Raw genomic sequence first — 21522 nt, forward strand, 5'->3', positions numbered from 1 at the left:
ACCTTGTTCAACACAAGGGCACAAGAGAGTAGTTTAAAACAAAAGCAATAATACTAAACTGTCATACAAAATTAGGAAATGGTGCATTCTTAAGCATGCTCCAGTCTAGAACTCTAGAGATCCCCAAGAAATAAAGAACCTGAGAAAGCAATAGTGAAATAAGAACAGCTAGGACTAACCCCCATCTATTTCAGGACTGTAAATCAGTTCTAAAAGACTACACTTCTACACACACTACTTCATTGCAAGCCATTCACTCATTCTCCAATGTCACTAGTTCTTAAATTTAAGAATATCTATCACAAAAGTATGCTGCTTTAATACATGCAGATTGAAGGAGTCCATATGCTGGTCTTTAACCCTTTGTATATCTTCCTTCAATCTCAACAGGAATTGCTCTGAGCAAGGTGTACAGCATACAGTCTCTCTGACATATAAAGCCAGAACACAGTTTGTGTTAGGAAATATGCATAGAGAGTTGGGGCACTACTGCCATGTGGTAAAGGAAGCATCAGGTCACACCATTCTCCATCATCACTAACTCCCAGTAAGTAACCCTGGGTAAAAGAGCTTTCAGAATTCATTCTTTACATCTTTTCAGTGGCACATAGTCAACATTCTGTCTGCCCTGCTTACAGATATTTATTTGGTTATGAAACATTAAAATGGGAGAATACTGACTGAGCTTGGCATAAATTATAGGACTACAGTCAATAAAACACTTGTGTATTTTATGTCAGAGTTCAGAAATTATTGGCAATATATGTGACTTGGACAGTAAAATCATTTTGTGTGAATTTATACAATCCTCACCATATGGAATAGTTCTGACCAGTGACTCAGGGCTTCATTCTTCTTTTTTAACAAGCAGATTTTGCCAACATCACAATGCTAGTATAGTAGTAGAAGAAAACTTGGTCTAAAATAAAAGGGAGGGAGGGGGGTAGGAAGGGGACACACAAATGCAAACAGGAATTCCCTGTATCCTGAAGTTAGTGAAAATAATATAGAGTTCCACAGATCAACCATGTTGGTAACAAAACTAGAATTAGAAATAGCTAAGTCGTGAAGTCCAAGCTCCATAGATGGGTCGCTACCACTCTCCCTGTGGGAGAAACTGTTACGTGAGATGAAAACAGATACAGGGATGTGCCTACAGGATTCTGCAGTCAGGATTCTTCTGGTACACATGCAGAGAAAGTAGAAAACATGGGTTGAAATAAAATTAATTTCAAAAGCGCTTATTAAAAGATAAAACAATAGGAAGTTTTGGTTATGGGGAAAAAACAAAACAAAACAAAAAATCACAACAACTCTGGTGAACTGCAGGATTTTTAAGTTGGCACTGTTCTCAGTACATGTTATCGAACTTCCCTGTAATCCAGTCAAGGATATATCTGCCAAAGGAGATTTTTGCTGTAGAATCCAGAAAGAGGAGCCGTGCAGAATGGCTGCTGTTACACTCTGTGGACATACTGGATTTATCTTAGAGCCTAGAAGGACCACTAATGTATTCATTTCAGTTTTCCGACTGCTGAAAATAAGACCACCTTATCATGTGCACTGCTTTATCATCTTGCCATTTTTAGTTAATTCATACACAGGCTATGACTGGATCCCTTTTCCAAACTTTAAGCCAAATTTGATTGGAAGTACAGTCAAACTCCAGTAAATAAAAATTCACTTGTGTCCTTAGTGCACTGATTTCTTGTATAAACAGTTTTTCCTGTGAATTAAAAAAGCAAAGGGAAAAACACACAATATTTGATACCTAAGGCTATGCAATACTACTAGCTTGGAAAACAAATTGTTCGTTAGTAACACAAACCAACCATTTTTTTCTGCATTTCAAATGATCTCCTGTTATCAGAAGAAGATTGAATAATCTTTTAGTAACATCTACCTTTAAAAAGTCAACTATTTGAAAGGACAAGGGGAAATGGTTTTAAATTGAAGGAAGGAAGACTTAGGTTGAATGTCAAGGGGAAGTTCTTCACAGAGAGAGTGGTGAGGTGCTGGCACAGGCTGCCCAGAGAGGCTGTGGATGCCCCATCAATCCCTGGAGGTGTTCATGGCCAGGTTGGATGGGTCCTGGGCAGCCCGGGCTGGTATTAAATGTGGAGGTTGGTGGCCCTGCCTGTGGCAGGGAGGGTGGAGCTTCATAATCCTTGAAGTCCCTTCCAACCCAAGCCATTCTATAATTCTATGAAAAACAGGACATAAAAGTATCTGTGGTAACTGCATTTGGCCAATAAGCATAGCCTAGGATAAGAATAAGAATTAAGAAGAATTCTATATTGCTTAGGAATCCAAAAAATAGAATGATAGAAACATTAAACCGTAGCACCATTACTACTTATTTTCCTAAAACATCCTAAGAATCAGAACAAAATTAAAACAGAACAGGAACATTGTGCTTACATTGCATTGATAGAAAACAATAGATTGGTCGTACTTGTGTCTGTACTTCAGTAAAGTCTGGCCACATTTACAGTTCTACTGGAATGGTATTGGAGAAGGTCACACTTTGCTCAGCAGTCTTCTGAGTTTCATTCGTCCTGTTTCCTTTTGGGCTTTTTGGGATTCCGAGATCGACTTTTTGCTTTGCAGAGCGGGCAAATTGGTGCATTCCGATGTATTTGTTGGTGACAGGACAAACAGGCCTGAAATGCAACATTGCAGCCTTTCGTTATAAACATTTAGAGTGGCACTGATACATTAGTTATTGGGTATCATATCCTAAGATACAGTACAGAAAAAAAATAACACAGACTTCTTGCTTTCAAAGGCAAACCAAAGCCAATTTGGATTTCCAGATCTCTGAAAAACAAGGCCAACTAAAAAAGAAGAGTATCTCATTGAAGTGAAGCTACAAGTCAGCAAACACATGCTTCAGGCTTGAATTTAAAATTTCAGCATGAATTTTTTTATTATCATTATTTTTAAGCTTTCTGCATGTTTTAAAGACATCTGTGTGAGTAACATCTCACTGAGCCAGAAGTTAAAGTGAAAGCTGACTGCAGTTCCACAGAATTCAAGACAGAGAGCGTGGTTAGATGAATTCTACACATGCAACACAAGATACAGCAGTCTGTTTTGTCTCATACTAAACCCTTTAACTTCCATTTGAATGAAGCATATTGCTCTCAGAAAGTTTTTTGCTGACCTTGCCCTAAACTTGAAGTACCATGAAGTACATAACTATGAAATATACTTACCTCAGTTTAACCTCTCAATCAGCGAATCTTTGGAACCTGATTGGGATAGATACCCCTGTAGAATTACTTTTTTCTTTTTTTTTTAAGTGACCACAGATAGAGCTGAGTATAACTGTTGATGATAGTACACCTCCCTTAAGTGCTTACGGTTAGTTTGAATTAATCCATACATTAGTCTTGCATTGCTATGGAGTGTCTTGGGTCATAAACTAGTCAAATAAAGCAGAGCCTTGTCCCTAATCCTCAGTGACTGGGGCTACTAGTTTAAGTCAACTGGGGTTGCTACTGATTTGAACCTCTACAGAAAAGATCAGAATCAGGGCACATTGTTTTTCCTTTTTGTAAATACTGATCAAATTTACAAGCACTGCATATGCCAGTGACACAAAAGAAAAGAAAAAACCCAGCACATTCAATTTCCTAACCTTCATTGGAGGTGGCTGTTGTCTGAACGTTGCTGTCTGTCTGGTATCTTGCTTCCTAGCCACCTGCAGTTGTTGGGCAGCTGCTGCAGCTGCAGCCAGAGACTCTGGGATGGGAGGCTCCTGTGGTTCTGTCTGCCATTCTGCTTTCTGCTTTTCAAAGTAGCTAGACCAATAAATAAATAAATAATTAAAAATAAGCACCTTCTGGACGCCATTATTTTACGGAAAAATTGGTGTTAAAGTACAACGGTTTGTATTTCCATGCTACATTCTTCCACTAGAGTCAAATTGCCTACATTTCGACACAATTAGTCTGTAAATATAATTGTTAGTATTTTCCTTTGCATTTGTACACATCAGAAAGATTTCAGAAGAATGGCAACAACTCTAAGTTTCTAACGCATCCTGATTCATAACTGAATATAAATCCAATAGGCTATAAAATGTATAATGCACACACTTTATGTTTATTAGTGTTAGATTCACTTCTGAAAACCTATGTTTATATTTTATTCTGTTGAAGTTAATATTTTAATATAATAGATGCATAAATTTGTAGTGTCTAGCTGCTTTCAATGGAAAACTATTTCTGAGCAAATCCAGTGCCTCTGAAGTCCTTTCTTCCATCTGCCAACAAAAATATAATGGCAAAATAATCAGTAGAATGAAAAAATGGTGTAAAGTCCGACAGCGTTTGCTTTGGAGACTTACTCAAGGGACAGTTTCTCCTCTTCCTCACATAAATCTGGCAGCCTCTGCAAGCCCAGTGTCATTCGCAGAGCATCCACATGCTCCTTTAGGGGCTTGTACTCCTCATGCAGGCGACGAGTTGATTCCAAGAGTTTATTGAGATCATTCTCAGACTGCTTGATAGTATTCTCCATCTGAAACAGAAGGATTAATATGGTTTTAAAAGGACAGTTCTTTCAATAGCTCTCTGAGCAAAGAAACTGTGCCAAAAAGAAAAGCTTTTTCTCACCCAAGTTGGAAAAGACTGAAAACAATACAATAGTCAAGCAAAGAGTTTTGGTTAGGAGTTAATTAGCAAGCTAAGAAAAGGTTCCTGCTTCTCTTACTGCAGTAAATGGAAAAAGAGGCAGAAAAAGACCATGTTAGAGAAAAGAAAGAGAGGATGAAACTTACTGAGAAAAGTTATGCAACTAGGTAGAGGAACAGAAAATTCAATTGAAAAATATTTGCAGCCTGTGCATCCAGTGCATAGCTTGTACTTGCTTGTAATGTGAGAATGTTTTGTCTGTGGTGCAAAGCATAGATAACTTCAGAGCTAAAATTCACGGTACAGTCACGTCAGTGCCCTAAAGTAATGAACTTTCCACTTAGCCCTTCTAGTTGACTAGTATTCCTTCTTTATAAGCTGTTTTTCTCTTATTTGTATTAATTCCCTTCAGGCTGGTGCTTCTTACTGTACTAAGGTAATGTCTTGTGGTTCCACTCAGTGATGAAGATCAGCTCTTTCTAACAGCTTCACAAATATCACACATTTTCCCAAAATACCTTTTCTTCCAAAACAACAACAATAACAAAGTCAAAAATCCCAACTAGCTGCCTCTAGCTGCTAAATGAGAAAAGACTAAAAGAATCATTTTCTATGGGACTGCCAGAATGAAGTTACTTTGACTACTGGTGAAATTCTACAATAGACTTGGTCATCCAGCCCTTTCATCCAAATACCTTCCATGCCAACATCATAAAATACCTCAGGCAAAGCAGACAGGGGAAAAAAAAAAAAAAAGACTTCCTATATTAAATTTACTTTGTAGGATCCTAGAATGGCGTTGTGTTCTAAAGTGCAGACAACTGTACCAGTAATCATACACTGACGTGTAATTCAACAACTTGCAGCTTTATTCACATAAAACTGTCACAGACTGTCTGCACCTGGACTGTTGCATACCACATTAATATCAGCATGGATCAGACGCAGCTCCTCCACATGTGCCATCTTCTCTTGCAGCAGCAGGTCCATTTCTTGTTTGTATTCTTTCAGGTGCCTCTCCTCAGATTCCAGGGCTTCAAACTCTGCTTTCAGTCGTGCCTTTATTTTTTCCATCTGTAAAGTCTTATTCCTGGATCCCAAAAATAATTACAAATACAAAGGGACAGTAGTAAGTAATGGTAAAATATTATTGTGAGCCGTCACATTGTAGGTGAATGAATATACGAAGCAGGCATCAGTAATAGACAGGGGTGAAAAATAACACTTATTGAGTACTTCTCACATATTTGTAAATATTTCTGAACACATTCTGCATTCTGGTTTGTTTTTTATTTATTTTTAAGAAGCAGAACAGCATACTGCTGTCATGATCCAGCAACTGTCCAGTTTGCTGAACAGAGCAAACAGCATGTTCTTGCTCTTGGTCACATTCACAATGTATTTCTGTACCAGAGGTCAGAATACGACATGCCATAGCCAATAACCCAACAGTAGTTAAGCATTTATAAGAACAACCTACAATATCACTTTTCAAACATGTAATAAAGACTCCTGGGATCCCTTGCTTCACCTCGTGTGAATCAAACAAGAATGCAGAATTCCTTTTTAGTCACATAACACCTACTACATTGATCTCCAGATTTTGTTCATTACACAGTACACTTCCTATGGACATATGGACACAATGTAAGAAAGAGCTGGGGAAAAGGGAGTTTGTGTTTTGTATTTAATTTTCCTCATCCTCACACAAAGTGGAGCAAGTTTGATTCAATTTCAACATGAATAGCAAAGATGACTAGAACGTACTCTGTAGATTACAAGGAGTGGACTTCCAGAGGAGCAGAAAAAGCTAAGAACAAGGATTTCACACCAATCCTGTTTTCTCTCATTCTAACAAAATTTTAGAGCTAGTCTAAGGGCTAGTCTTTAAAGTACATGGCAGACATCTATAATAGATTCTTGTCTTTGACCAGAGCTTCCCCTCTGTCACCCTTCCTCTTGGGGACACTCGCATTGTGACTGTGAATCCTCTCAGTCTCCTTGTTCCTGTTTTCCAAATTAGCCTCAATTGGTGCAACATATGCTTATGCCCCAAGTTTTTGCAACCCTTTTATTGACTGCCTGAGACATCACTGAAACACCACAAGGAACTGGCACAACAGGCTTCCACCACTTGCTGAAGACCAAGGGAGAAAACTCGGTCAGTCCCTGGGACAACCAGCTGTGGTCATCTATTCCAAGAATTACAGCTTCAGATGTTCCCTCTTTTATTTCAGGAGCTTATGAAGCTACAGAAGATATCATAAATAACTTTTTTTATGGTGGATATCAGGAAGATTTTTTTCTCAGATAAAGTGGTTAGGCAATGGACTAGGTAGCCCAGGGAAGTGACACCACCTTGGAGGTGCTCAAGCAAAGGGTAGATGTAGTACTTAGGGACATGCTTTAGCAGGCAACATGGTGGGGCAGACAGATGGACTAATTTCAACCTTCAAAACTTGATTAGGAATCAAAAGTAGGGTGAAGATGACACATCACACAGCCAGAGGAGATCACCTAAACACGTCAAGTTTCTTAAAATATACACAGCGTGTCTTAAAAAAACAAACAAACAACCTTTGAACAAAAACAAGCTGCACTTATATATACCCAATTTTTACAGATGAATAAATGAAATTTGAAATGGGATTTATGGACAAAGATTTATTTAGCAATTTGTTTTTGGTTTTGGTTTTTTTTTTCATTTGATGTACAGCTATACTTACTATAAATATTGAAGTTATACTCATAAAAGAGGTCATTGCCATCCTCCACTTTAAATGTGGAAATACCCCATTAAAAGTATAATCTAAACATTTACCCTTGTTTTCGCCAGACATTATTTATTTGAAACACTCATTTAGTAGTGGTAGCTTTGATTGCTGAAACTAGGAGGATTTGTTCTGAGTTTCCACTCTTGTGTTTATGACAAGCATTTATCTAACAGGATGGAAACAGATTACCTTTCACACTGTTACTAGGCATCCTCTGCCAAACTGCTACACTAAATGAGTTGCAGGGGATTATTTCGGATCAAACAATTGGCTTTTAGTATTAGGAAAGAAAAAGTGAACATAATTAAAGCCCTTTATATTAGCATCAGGTAACAGGCAATGATACTTCGAAACAAAAACCAATATTGTGATTTCTATACTGCCTAATGAATTCTGCCCTCTTGTTCTTTGCCCTTCTATTTAAGTTCTTTGACTGCAAAGATAACAGTAGTAATTTGTGTCCCAGTATGACATTAAGCAGTGAAGCTGGCATCTGCTGTGGATAAGTTCACACACACTCTCTGATCTTCTGGTCAGAACACTGAGGTCCAGTCTTTACATATTTGCTTAATTTTACAGCTAGGATTAAGTTAATTTACTTAATGCATATCAATAAGTATGTGCAGATACATCTGGACTGGGGGCTTATACTTTTACTGACAGCATTAATTCCATGCTAATTGTGTATATTTGTGTGCATCCAGGAAAGTATGTTTTCAGAATCAGATTCCAGAATTCAATCAAAAATCCAAGTGAGCTGCCTTTAATATGACAGAGAACACCGGCAAAAATAAGCAATTTCTTTTATTTCAATAGTAACGTTTGTTTTTTCCCTCTGCCTGTAGAATAGTACCCTGAATGCAAAATAAAAGAAAGCCTGCCAAATCTATCAAAGGTGTATTTGCTTTGTAAGCATAAGAAAGTCTCGTAGTTATTTTGTTATATTTTCACATAATTAACAGATATTTTAAATAGGTAGTTTTTTGACCACTTTTTGTGAAAGGAAACTCAAAATTGACACCAATGCCTCAAGCAGGATTTTTGCTTGCTTGTTTTAATTTCAACTATGTTCAAGAAAATTTACTGATACATCATCATCTAGTAAAGCTATTCATGTCACATTCAGTGTCTTATACCATAAACTAACCTAAAAAACGTCTTAATTGCAGTGCTAATGTACTAATTAAATACATTATCAGAAAACAGATTGCACCATAAATTTCCGAAAACAAGATACCACTCTCTCTGGAAAGATAATTTAATGAGATATTTAAATTTGGTGTTATAATAATTGGACCTCAAATAGGTCATATCTACACCTCTATTGTAAAAGAGCATGCCTAATATCTGACTAGAAAAGCACTGCTCTTACTCTGCAAAGCAGGTACTATCCCACCTTTCCCCACATGTAGTCTTGGAATGCTAGACACATGAATATGTTTGCCTGCTCTTTGTTCATCTTCATGGTATAGCATGAAAACGGCGAAGGCCTATACACTGTTGTCTTCTTCACCCCTTTACATGGGTAAAGAGTGTTTATTAGAGGTGCCAGGCAGAAAGACATCTCTAAAGCAACTTTCGTGCAGAGACAGGCAGCAGCTCCTTTGTCCACTGGCCTATCCTGCAAACATACCGGCCAGCAGCCTCTCTTCAGCTGTCATGCTCCAAAACACTTCTTGCCACTTGGACGGTTACCCACCACCAGCTCACCCTTCAGCTCCCAGCTTCATTTCAGACTGCTGCCCACGCTTTCTTTGTAAGATGTTCTGGCTTTGGATACATTAATTTCTGCTAAATATTGACAGTTTAGGCCTTACTTAGTCCTACGTCCAAGAATGACTATGTCATACCTAACGCTTAGAAAAACATATCTCTGAGCAAATGAAGCCATGAATTGTTGTTTACGATCCCTTCCTCTTTCAATGCATCCTGTTAGATATGCTGTATGGAGAGCACTATATACAAATTCCTGTTGTATCACATTGCACAGAACAGCAGAGCAAGCCAGCCGCCTGCCTTTGTTGCAGATCCTCCAGATGATGACAGAAAATGCCTAGTGCTGGTGTTTCCCTGTTCATCCCAACCTCGGCACACAGCTCGGATCATCTCTTCGGAGCGGCAGCCAGAAACAGCAGGTAGGAAGGCTTCTGCTATCTTTCCCTGCCCGTCTTAAGCACTGACTGCTTCACAGGCTCAGACGCTTCCCTCTTCCAGCAGACACACACACTCCACGCTCCCCCACAGGCCGCAATCTTAGAGCAGTACAACCTCCTCTGCCCTGGCAGCTGAGCAGCCCCACGACCACCCCCGAGTCTCAGCCCCGCTGCACTCAGCCGTCCCAGTCCTGCTCAGACACTCACTCCATGCCATTCTTTGGGGCACACCCATCCTCATCTTTCCGTGACAACCCCTTCATTTCCCAACCTGTTAAGGCTTCTGCCGGTGGAGGGAGAATGGTGAGACGGAATGAGGCAAAACAGTGAATTTACAACAGAGAGATTTAGAGATAAGAAATTATAATCCGAAGAGCTTAAGAGAAAGCATCCACAGCCAAACACCTCTCCCCCAGCTGCACGGGGTTGAATCTGCCTTTCCCACCTTCATGCTTTTCCTTGTTATGGTATTAACGAGCTAATTCTCTGGAAACCTACGACCATTGCTGCCGTTTGCTGCACATTCTACTGGCATTTCCCAGCTCTAGATGTTCCTTTTCTAACTTGAAAAATGTATTTTTAGCTCTTATCATAAAACTTGGGGTGGTTTTCTTTCCCTCAGTAGCACAATAGCTACTTTCAGATCGATGCAACTAATTCACTTCCCCGAGGAGAAAGCTGCTTCACGTAACTGATGCAGCACAAAGCAAACATACCTGATCTCCTTGATGCTCTCGAGTTTGCACATGATCTCTTGCTCATCTGCCATGCTTTTCACTCCGGATTTAAATCTACTGTGGAATGTACAAAATGCCAGGGGGAAAAAAAACAATACATACAATAGACACAACGTAGTCACCACCTCCTACCATACGGTCTCTGAGCCTGTGCGGTAGGCTCTAGTGGGAGCTATGGGACTTAGAGTCCAGCTTCCTCAAACTGCCTAGGCAGGCGGTCGGCAGAAAGACTACAACACCCACAATGCAAAGCACAGCTTCCCCCATCCTTCTTCCTGCAAGTATTTTTTAAATCAGCTTGTATCTCCTCATTACGTCAAAGGTTGTTAGGAGTGCAAAGAGGGAATGAGGTGCCCTCCTGAGGTCTGTGCAATATTAAGCATTTCATTAAAATCGTGGAATAAGCATGAAGGGATTATTTGATGTGATGATGATTTTAACGTACATTTCCTTCCCTCCTCCCCCTCCCCCTCGTCCCCGTCCCCCCCAAAGCATGCTATATCCATTATTACTACTATGCTGTGTTCTCCTAGCTGTTCTGATTTAGGAGAGAATCTGGATTTCAGTAGAGATATATCTTGTTCTTTGGGATTTTCTTTTGCATTTCTGCCACTATTTGTAGCATTTTTAGTTTTGAAAAGAAAAACAGTATGCGAATGCCAGGATAAATTGATGATTCTTCACAAGTATACCCTAACAATTACCCAGTAGTTTCCCGGTTTTTGTGGTCATGCTGGGTTGAAAGAGCAGTATATTATAACAAGTGAAATCTCAAGGCCTTCACAGCAGGGAAAAATGGATCATACAGTCTTCAGCTTAAGCATGTTTACGTGTACAAGCATTAGTATCATAGTCTAATGAATACACTGGACCACTCATCAGTCAGTAGCATGAGGCCAATGAGAGCAGGGCAATTAAAGTGGGATATATTACCGATCTGTTACATATGAAAGGCAAGTAAAAATGGACATAATGTAGAGGAAAGCAGCAAGACTGATAAGAGTTTTGGGGAACATGAAATGCACCTATATGTGACAGTGTTGCCAAAGTAGCATGGCACTTGCTTGATTTGCTTGATTCAGGACTTGTGGTCACAGAACTAAATGTCTCGTGTCTGTTGCATACACAGTCGCAGACTTTAGGTCCCCCTCCCATGTGAATATTTGTGCCTGGAATACTAGCAGACTAGAATATGAGGTAATAAGCAGAGCGTGAGCCACAGTAGGGTCATGCTCTGACTCCAGCTCTGAGCAACTCTGGATGGAATAGATGGCACCTATAATAACAATAGTTTTCCCCTCTGAAAACCTGTTAAAAATTTATCATAGTAAATAATCCACTGGTCAGATGAGAAAGAAGTCTACAAATTATTTAATAAGCCAAACAGAAAGGTTTGGACAGATTTCAGAAAAAAATCTGACAGAGTTTTTCAGTAGGAAAGCACATCCGGACAGTAGAGGAGTCTCTGAGTCATTCTTAAGAACTATTCACATAATGCTGTCCACATTAACCCAGGTACTGCAGATCCCTGCTTTGAGACAGGGGTTTTGCAATGATCAGCACTGAGTTACCATTACAACTGTGGCATATCCTTCTACTACAACAGCCTGCTCCTTGTCATCTTCTTTAGTGTCCTTTCAGAGATGGCCAAGGGCCTGGGAACTGGATGAGCTATCATACACAGACGTGAATTCAAGTGTCTGCAGTGGGTTTTCGTGTTAGAGAAAGCACTCTTGAAAGGGCCAGAAAATGAAAGAGTGTGTCACAGAGGAGGATAATCCATCACCAAGAATTACTGAGAATGAGATAAGGCAGGCAGCCAGGAGGGTTGCGTGGAGAAGGGATGAGGTGTGAGATTCATATGGCTGCTGGGAGGGCTGGAAAACAGATCTGAAGAAGTACCTAATCTGTAATTTTTATTTGCTTGGGGCTTCAGAGGAGTAACTCCTATTAATCTGTAAATATTTATACACCCATTCATTTAATTTGAAGAAACTGAGCTGTATTCCCATTCAATTTCTTATGTATTTATATCAAATATTGTCAATAACTTTGTCATGTACTGAGTGTCATGTTGAGGAATCATACAGTTTTCTCTTACATACTCAGCTGAGCTAAGATGAAAACTATGGAAGAAATATCACTTGCTTCCTTTGGAAATGACATGCATTGTTCAAAACAAACACAAAAAACCTACTGAGAAACTGGGCACAAAAATTAAAGCAAATGAGAAAATTGTAAAACATTCTGTTAACAAAAGGGATTCAGGTTCGTAGAAGGGAAGGTGACAGGTTGCCATCAGGTCATTCATGCGGCACTTGTGTATGACATCAGAACCCTGCAGCTCCCTGATTATTTTTTCCACTGATAATAATATATTTAATCATTTGTGCAAAACTAAAAAACATTGGCTTTAGAATAACAAAAGGAAGAAGCAATCCTTCGAAGAATTCAAAATAAATTAAGGCTTAAGGCAGACTATTTCATATCAACAGAATAGCTAGCCATTGCTTTCAGCAGGCTTTAAATCAGTCTCTAGATAAATAGCAATATTTAGTAGCATGCAATTAGCTTCAGCACTGCATCCACATGAAGTCAGGGCCTGCTGTGGTAACAAACATATCCCACTGTTCTCTCAGTTGTGAAATCATCACATCTGTCTTCCTGGGCTCTCTACCCTATGTTGCCCATGAAGTACAGTGAATTTGCTTTGCATATTAGAATCATAGAATCACAGAATCACAAGGTTGGAAAGGACCTACAAAATCATCCAGTCCAACCATCCTCCCATCACCACTGCTACCACAAACCACTAAAACACATCTTGTAGCTCCTCATCCAGACACCTCTTGAGCACTGCCAGGGATAGAGATTCCACCACCTCCCTGGGCAGCCATTCCAGTGCCTGACCGCTCTCTGAGAGAAAAACTTTTCCCTTATGCCCTATCTAAACCTCTTCTAGTACAACTTGTGGCCATTTCCTCGGGTCCTGTTTGTTGCCTGGGAGAAAAGGCCAAGCCCCTCCTCATCACAACCTCCCTTCATGTAGTTATAGGGAGCAATGAGGTCTCCTGAGCCTCCTCCAGACTAAACAGTCCCAGCTCCCTGAGCCACTCCTCATAAGACTTGTGCTCCAGACCCCACACCAGTTCTGTTGCCCTTCTCTGGATGTGTTCCAGGGCCCTGATGTCTTTCTCGTAGTGCGGGGCTCAAAACTGAACACAATATTTGAGGTGTGATATTCTTTCAACTCTTGCTGGTTTGGGAAATGGNTAGTGCGGGGCTCAAAACTGAACACAATATTTGAGGTGTGATATTCTTTCAACTCTTGCTGGTTTGGGAAATGGTGCTTTATTCCCCCCCCCCCCCATCAATGAATAATATAGACTTTTATATGAGGTCTATTATGGTCAAATTTCTGAATACTTTTTCAGAGTAATTTTTAGCAACCTGACAGAGGAGAAAGAGAGGAGTATGTACTTGCACCACTGCTATCAGTTGAGGTGACCAGGTGAGGAAGAGCCTGGAGAGATTTGTCTATATCGTGGTGTTAGTACACTCTGGGATCCCTAGTGTCACTAGAGATAGAAAATCATTTTCCAAATTGCAAAGTAAAATCTGGACGTCATGAGGCATGTTGCTCTAAAGGCAGAGGTGAGGGCCAAGGATCTGTACATCCAGATTACTCTTTCAGCTCTGATGTTAATACTTACAGTTCAGAAAGTACCTTCACATGTCTGTGTTTCACATTTCATTGAATATAAAATAGGTCTGACAGTTCTTTGTATGTTCTGAAAGCACTGCACTGATGTATTGTGCCTATTCTGGTGCTATCTACAAACTTAGATATAGGGAAATAAATAATGGTTCTCTCCAAACATACATTGATTTATTTTCCAACAGAAACTGAAGGACTTACACAACTGCCATTTAAACAAACAAACAATCAATCAAACAAAAAAAAAAAACCTCTTGATTTTCTGGTCCTGAAAACTTCAACCCTGCTTCCGTTTGAACCTTCAAAACCAGGCACTAATAGACATACACTACAGACAAAAATCAGTGCCACCATACTACTCCACATACTGAGCACAAGATTGCAAGAATAACTTCTTTTCCCCACATGTAATACTGTAACACAATGGAAAGCACAGCAATAACAACAGAGCATCAAAGACCTTTGCTGCAGCAAGCAATGACTTGCTCAAATGCAACAGCACAGAGTCAAAGAAAAGAACTTGCTTACCTTCAGAAGGCATTGGGTACACAGGGACCTCTGCCGCTAGACCTTAAATGAGGTCTGGAAGGGGTGCATCCTGGCTCCGCACCTTCCATCACTCGGGTACGCTGCATGCACCTGATCTCCCCTGGGCCAGCTCTGTCTTCCCATCAGGTGCTCCATCACTGCTCCAGGCCATGACTGAGCATTGCCACTACATCACATTTGTAATCATCCTCACTACAGTAATCAACTGTACAATGCTGGATGCAATGGTGACTTTTCCCCCCGCCCCCAGTATGTTCTGGATTTAACATGCTACCGCATATCTTTTTATTTATTCACTATTTCCTTTTAAAAAAAACCATTACATTCTTTCCTCATTACAGAAAGCTCATAACGACACAAAGAATATCCTGATAGCCTATTATAATTTCTTTAAAATTAGTTTGTATGACTGAGCAATGTATACAGGTGAAATATATATAATAATGTTGTACATTTTGTCTATACTTTTATCAGTGCATCTGAAACATCCTTCTAGATAAATATCAGAGAGTTAAAACAGACAATCTGTATAATTTCTTTTTTGATGATAAAACAGACATTTAGTAGTTCATAATGCTGCTCAGCTGACAGCAGAATTTGGAGACAGGAAGGAACATGAAAATTTGTATGGACTGCGTGCAACATGTTTTGTGAAAGAAGTAGCATGTATAGAAGTAGCAAATGCATTGGAAGAAAGCCTGATACCATCATGAAATGCTAATGGAAAAGATCCCTTGTTAAAACACACAACAGGACCGAGCTTTGGTAACATACAGCTGGATTGTAATGTGTAGAATGGGTAGCAATGTTGCCAAATTTAAACATCAAAAAGCAAACAAGTCAAAATTGCGCATCCTAAGTTATCAAAGTTACTTCCAATTCCCGAGTTTTTAAAATATAACTTGATTTTTGCTGCACCACATGTGTTTTTTGAACCATCAAAATATAATCACATCTGCTGGACTTTTCCCCCACAACTGGAAGGATATATCTTAAGCAAAATGTTGTTTTCAGGAAGATTTGGGAAGCCAGAGACAGTCACCAGCAGCGCTGACAGGTGCAAACAGCATGCCAGCTCCGAGATTTAAGGTCATTTTGTCAGCTCTTGAAGCATCGTTGATTTCTTTGGTTAATCCTTCAATGTATGCTGTGAGAGCATCCATCAATAGCTTAGATGTGCCAGTTCACAATCCTGCATTATGTTACTCTTGGCACATTACAAAGGTGGGCTTAAACATATCTACATTTCACAAAATCACAGAGTTGCAGGGATAAGGACCTCAAGAGATCATAGAGTCCAAACCCTCTGCTAAAGCAGGTACTCTACAACAGATGGCACAGGTAGGCATTCAGCTGGGTCTCCAGTATCTCCATTGAAGGAGACTCTACAACTTCCCTGGGCAACCTGTTCCAGTGCTCCATCACCCCTACCCTAAAGAAGTTCTTCCACGTCAGTACAGAACTTCCTGTGTTCAAGTTTTAGGCCATTGCTCGTTGTCCCATTGCTCCACCAAGAAGAGCTTGGCCTCATCCATTTGCCATCCACCTCCCTTCAGGTGTTTATAAACATTTATCTGATCCCCCCTCAAGTCTTCCCTAGGCTGAACAGACCCAGGTTACTCAGTCTTTCCTCACATGGGAGATGCTCCAGGCCCTTCATCATCTCGTGGCCCTCTGCCAGACTTCTCCTAAGAGATCTGTCTGTTTTGAACCAGGGAGCCCAGAACTGGACACAACAGCCTAAACGCAGCCTCACCACAGCACAGTAGAGAGGGAGGATCACTTCCCTTGATCTGCTGGCAACTCTCTTAGTAACACACCCCAGAATTCAGTCTTTTATTTCATCCTCCACCCCACTAACCTGCACAACTGGGAAAACACCCCTAGTATTGCATGTCACCCTTCCTCCAGCCAGGCCCATTTCAATAAAGGCACCAGATAGTCTTTTTCCCATTCTTTTGTGTAACTCGAGCACATCACCCACTCGGGGACTTATTTCCAACGGACTCTTGAGCTGTAACACGGTTACGCGCAAGATTATAACTTAATAGCGGCCTTCCTCGGCAAAACACGGCGGACAAGCCCCTTAGCAGGCGTAGTAGCGCCGCTCGTGACTGGGATAGGCGGGATAGGCGGATAGGCGCCCGCACCGCCCTTGCGCAGGGCAGGAGCGGAAGGCTGCGCGCGCTCCTGCGGCCGGGCGACGCGTGCGCTGCCTCCGGGAGCGCGCGGGTGCCGCGAGGAATCGGGCGCCTGCAGCAGCGGGGGCTGGGCGCGGTTGCTAAGCGACGGCGCCCGGGCAGCGGCGTTGGCCCGGCAGAGGCGCGGGCAGGGATGAGGCGGAGGCAGCGGCGTCCGCGCTCCCGCCGGCGCTGAGCCGTACCGCCGTACCTTTCCCCGTCTTTCCCTACCCCGTCCCGCCCGGGCTTTGCCTCCCTCTCCCTCCAACCCTCTCCCCTCACTCCGGACTGTCCTTCCCCCTCCATGCGGCGGGAGCGGTCGGCGTGGGGCCCGTGCCGCGGCCGCGCCGAGCCGCGCCGTCCCTCGCCGTTCCGCCGCCAGATTCCGCAAGGAGCCACGGGTGGCGTCTGCAGCGACAACAGCGGGTGAGGCCCCGGCTGAGGAGAGGGGTGGCGAGGGAAGCCGTTGGGCGGCCGGAGGAGCGGCGGCGCCCCGGCAGTGGCGGATGCCCTTTGCCGGCACGGCGGAGGGGCTCTGCGTGTCGCGAGAGGACGGTGGGGCGCCCCCTGCCGCCCGCCGGCAGTTCTCCGGGCCGCCGCGGTTGAGGCGCGGCCTTCCGCCGCCCGCACGCCCGGCCCGAGCCTGGTGAGCCGCTGCTCCGGCGTGTGGCCCCGCGCTGTGGGCTCCGGGCGGCCGCTTGGCCTAATGCCGCTTCTTCCCGACAGCAGCGCCGGTCTCTGCGAGTTCCGACTCGATCCGCGGGGGCTTTGCGTAGCGGCACGAGGCCGCGTGGGGAGCTGACGTGGTTATCCCGGCGGGGTTTGGATCCGGGGGTCTCTTATCTAGGCCATTTCAGACACCGTTTACCAGCTGGGTGCAGAGACGGGGTTATTTTCCTGGTTTCATTTAATAAGGGCAAAGTAGGGATAGTGAAGGCTGTGGTAGCATGATGCTACGGTGTTCTGTCTCTGAACATAGGTAGCAAGATGGGTAGCAAGGAATCTGTATTAATAGAAGCATCGTGCTTAAATAAGGAAATTACTTTCACAGGGGGTACCTGATGATCGCTGCTCACATCCTTCCATTTTGCTTTATACTGCGAATGTGAATTAAAAACTGATCGTTTACTACAAATACAGAGGAAGTTTACAGCCGTATTTCTAATCAGTTCATTTGAAAGTGTTATTTTGCATAGCTCTTTTCCGATTATCATTTAAACCTTTCGAGACTCTATTTCACAAGACTCTTGTAATTCTTTCCCAAGTCACTGAACAATAAAATGGAATGCAAAATCTATACTGTGTCTTCTTAAGTTGATAAGTGTGGATCTAAGTTAATTCTGTTTGTTTAATACATGTGTTATCTTTTTTCCTTTTAAGTCTTCTAGTGTGTTTTAGTGATATGTGCTGTCATGAGTGGAAAGGAAGAGTAGAAAGAGAATGAAAATCCTGCTTATTCATGGATGTATGTTCAGCACATCGGCAGTACTTTGTACCTGGGAATAGGCAGCATTAGCATGACAGAGCCATCTGATTTCATATGCTTGGTGAGTTCATTGAAGTGGATGTCTGAGAAGTCATTGCTTTTATACAGGAAGTACCCTGCATTATAGAAATACATCTTTTAATTGCTACATACTATAAATGCCACTGTGGTACATAGAGTTGAAAGGTAAATTTTCTAAGTGTTGCAAATGAGTCTAGCTGGAAAACTCAGTTAGTGGGGATGTGGAGGTAATTCTCAAACAGAACAGTTTAACTGCTGTTGGAAAGTGTCGTTTCTTTGTCATGTTTTCTGTATGTTGGTCCTGTAACTGCTGATGTTTTCTGAACCTGTGCTCAGGCGGTCTTCTAAAATGATGCTTACAGAGTTTTAATGGAAGTCCTCTTTAAAGCTTCCTAAGTCAATTTCATTTGAAAAACCTCTTTTAAATGTATTTTAAAGTAAAAAACAAAAAAAAACAAAAACAAAAAAAAAAACAGCAAAAACTTCATTTGCTATCAGTCTCCGTGCAAATACATACATTCTTTCTATATTTAAAGTCTTTAGCTAAGTATCTTTTTGTTTAAGGGTAGCTGCTTGTAATGCTATAATGTGATGGAAAATACAGCAGAAGTAGCATGGTAGCACAGTTTTTCTTTGGCTGCAGTAAATGAGGATAAGCCCAAACACAGCAGCAGTGGGCACAGAATTAAAGGGGGAAAAAAACCTGCTTACCTTTGGAAGGCCTCAGGTACACAAGGAACTCCAGATAAATACCCTAACCACCACTGCCAACCTTTAAATGTGTTCTGTGCAGGAGTGGATCCTGGCTCCATCCCTTCCAGTCATTCAGATGCACTGCATGTACCTGAGCTCCCCTGGCTTGGCCCTGCCTTCCCACCACGTGTTCCATCACTGCTTCAGGCTGTGATTTAGCATTCCTGCAACAATGCTGTATTTAATTTTCTTAAGTGAGTTACTTTTGACTGTGTTTGCTAGCATCATGCTAAAAGAAAATCTAGTCTTTACATTGTTTGCTGTGTGACTCCTTCAGAATTTCGTGAGGATATAGTGGTCAGTGGCTTAATGTCCAGATAAAGATCAGTGATGTGTGGCATCCCTCAGGGAGCTGTGCCGGGGCTGATACTCTTTTATATCTTGTGACACTGAGAGTGGGATTGAGTTGCACCCTCAGAAAGTTTCTGGATGACACCATTCCTGATGTGGTTGACATGCCTGAGGGATGGGAAGCTATTCAGAGATACCTTGACAAGCTGAGCAGTAAGCACAGGAGAACCTCGTGAGGTTCAACAAAACCAGCTACAGAGACTTGCACCTAGGTCATGGCAGCCCCCACTACCATAACAAGCTGGGGTCAAAAAAATTTAGCACATCCTCTGCCAAAAAGGACTTGGGGGTAGTGGTGGATGGTAAGCTGGACATTAATCAGCAATGTACCCTCACAGCCCAGAAAGCCAACCATTTCACAGAATCACAGAATGACCCGGGTTGGAAGGGACCTCAAGGACCATGTAGTTCCAACCCCCCTGCCTAGCAGGGCCACCAAACATATACATTTACTAGATATCCTGGGCTGCATAAAAGGAAGCATGGTTGGCAGGTCATGGCAAATTATTCTGCCCCTCTACTCTGTGCTGGTGACTCCTCACCTGGAGTGCTGCGTTCAGATGCAGTCCTCAGCACAGGAAAGACATAGACATGGAGTGCTACTAACAGGATCAGAATATCAACCTTATGTTACGGCAAAAAGTTTAAACTTGAGTTATTTTTTAGTAAGAGCATCCACAAGAAATTTAAAGTATTTACCCCTTTAACAAGCCCACAGATACCTCATCCATCTCATATAAAAATGATTGTCTAAGAGTTTTTAACTATGAACCACATGAAACCCTAACCCTAATACTCCTCTCTTTCCCCCCCTTTTTTAGATTCTTTGCAACGTCTTTCCTAATTGATGCTTTGTCCTGCCCCATATATAGGTCATCTGTCTTTAAAGAGTGAAATGTATGCTATAGCATAAGGATTTACTATTTCATTTTTGAAAGCAAAAGTTTATTTTTCTGTACTCTTCTTGGAGATGAACAGTGCTGTCACCACAGGAATGAAACAATCTGAGATCAAAGAATAACTTGGATTGGAATGAACTTCAGGTGTTCATCTAGTCCAGCGTGCTGCTTAAAGCAGATGAATTAGTGACCCAACATTGTTTTTACAATAGCAACAGACCTGAAAACCTCCAGGTACAAGACACTGTTAAAACCTTATTTCTGTAAAGATATTGCTTGATGCTAACTCAATGGGATACCTTTTTCTGTTTCTAACACTTTATTTAGTAGCTTCGAAAGTGGTTGGTTGTGTATCACAAAGCACAAGACCTAGGTGCTGAGTTCATCCTCCCACTTGGTGGATGGCATAGCATACTCATAGGGGTCCAGTCAATATATTATATTGAGAACTTCAGAAATGGAATATCCTTTGTTTTCAGATTTACGAAAGATTGTTTTATTACTGGGTGAAATTTTCGGTTAAAGGAGGATTTGGTTTAGTCTAGCAAAGCAGAGTTCTAAATATTTAATTTGAAAATAATGGTCAAATTGGTGTGAGTTAAGATGTGTCATATTTGATGTGTCTTTGACTTAGCCACAAACACCACATTTTGTTCTTGCCTGTGGCATTAGTGAGTCATTTCAGATCTGCAGAGTGAACAGTAGCAAACAGCCTCCTATCAGAATGTGAATTAGGAGAACAAGTGTCTGGCTTCTTTTGTTTTTGTTTTTAGGTCTCCATACATTATCTCACTTTATAAGGTACTGCTAACAGGTAATGTTTGTAGGGGTTATACTTCTCATATTTTACATAATATCAGCTAAAGTGTAAACGTTGCCTTGGTAGTGACAGCAGAATTTCAGCAGCAATTGCACTAAACATGATTATGTAACATTACTAGAAAGAAAAGATTGGTGGAAAGAGTCACCGTATATTGCTATGATGCCTTTTTTTTTTTTTTTTTCTTTTTTTTTTAAATGCGTGTTTACTGTACAGGGTGTTTTGTTTTCTGTCTTAAGAAGTCAAGTTTAATAACTAATGCAATAGAAATAATGCCTTCCCTATCCAAGTCAGGCCTGTAGTTGCTGTTTTTATTGTGTTTAGCACTGCTTGTTTTTTCTAGGTCAAGAAGTTGGTTGATTCAATATATCTTACGAAACAGCTAAAGTAACACTTCCTGTATTCATTATTTACATTATGTCCATTCTGCTCTTTTGAATT

At 41.4% G+C, this 21522-nt stretch overlaps 2 protein-coding genes across 8 annotated transcripts in view; one reads left to right on the forward strand and one right to left on the reverse strand.

Annotated features, from left to right (window-relative positions):
- Positions 1–2274: 2274 nt before the first annotated feature.
- Positions 2275–14661, reverse strand: ZC4H2 (zinc finger C4H2-type containing). 3 transcript variants are annotated; one of them, XM_032444605.1, is made up of 5 exons: positions 14551–14661; positions 5559–5730; positions 4355–4527; positions 3644–3806; positions 2275–2663 (listed from the first exon to the last, which is right to left on the reverse strand). In XM_032444605.1, exons 2-5 carry the CDS (start codon positions 5712–5714, stop codon positions 2550–2552), a joined length of 606 nt encoding a protein of 201 aa, XP_032300496.1. In that variant the 5' UTR covers positions 5715–5730; positions 14551–14661; the 3' UTR covers positions 2275–2549. The 3 variants fall into 3 exon arrangements, with proteins under 3 accessions (XP_032300496.1, XP_015715707.1, XP_015715708.1); XM_015860221.2 differs by lacking the exon at positions 14551–14661 and adding an exon at positions 10284–10725; XM_015860222.2 differs by lacking the exons at positions 3644–3806; positions 14551–14661 and adding an exon at positions 10284–10731.
- ZC3H12B (zinc finger CCCH-type containing 12B) overlaps positions 5777–21522 on the forward strand; it is a 32308-nt gene continuing 16562 nt past the window's right edge. For 3 of the 5 annotated variants that reach the window (XM_015860085.2, XM_015860084.2, XM_015860082.2), the window contains exons 1-2: positions 17064–17177; positions 18132–18298. The gene's annotated coding sequence lies outside the window, so the exon portion shown is untranslated. Of the gene's footprint in view, positions 9550–17063; positions 17178–18131; positions 18299–21522 lie in introns of those variants that run through there. The other 2 variants (XM_032444604.1, XM_015860086.2) reach the window with 2 other exon arrangements.

This window comes from Coturnix japonica, chromosome 4, assembly GCF_001577835.2.
Source record: "Coturnix japonica isolate 7356 chromosome 4, Coturnix japonica 2.1, whole genome shotgun sequence".
NCBI lineage: Eukaryota > Metazoa > Chordata > Aves > Galliformes > Phasianidae > Coturnix > Coturnix japonica.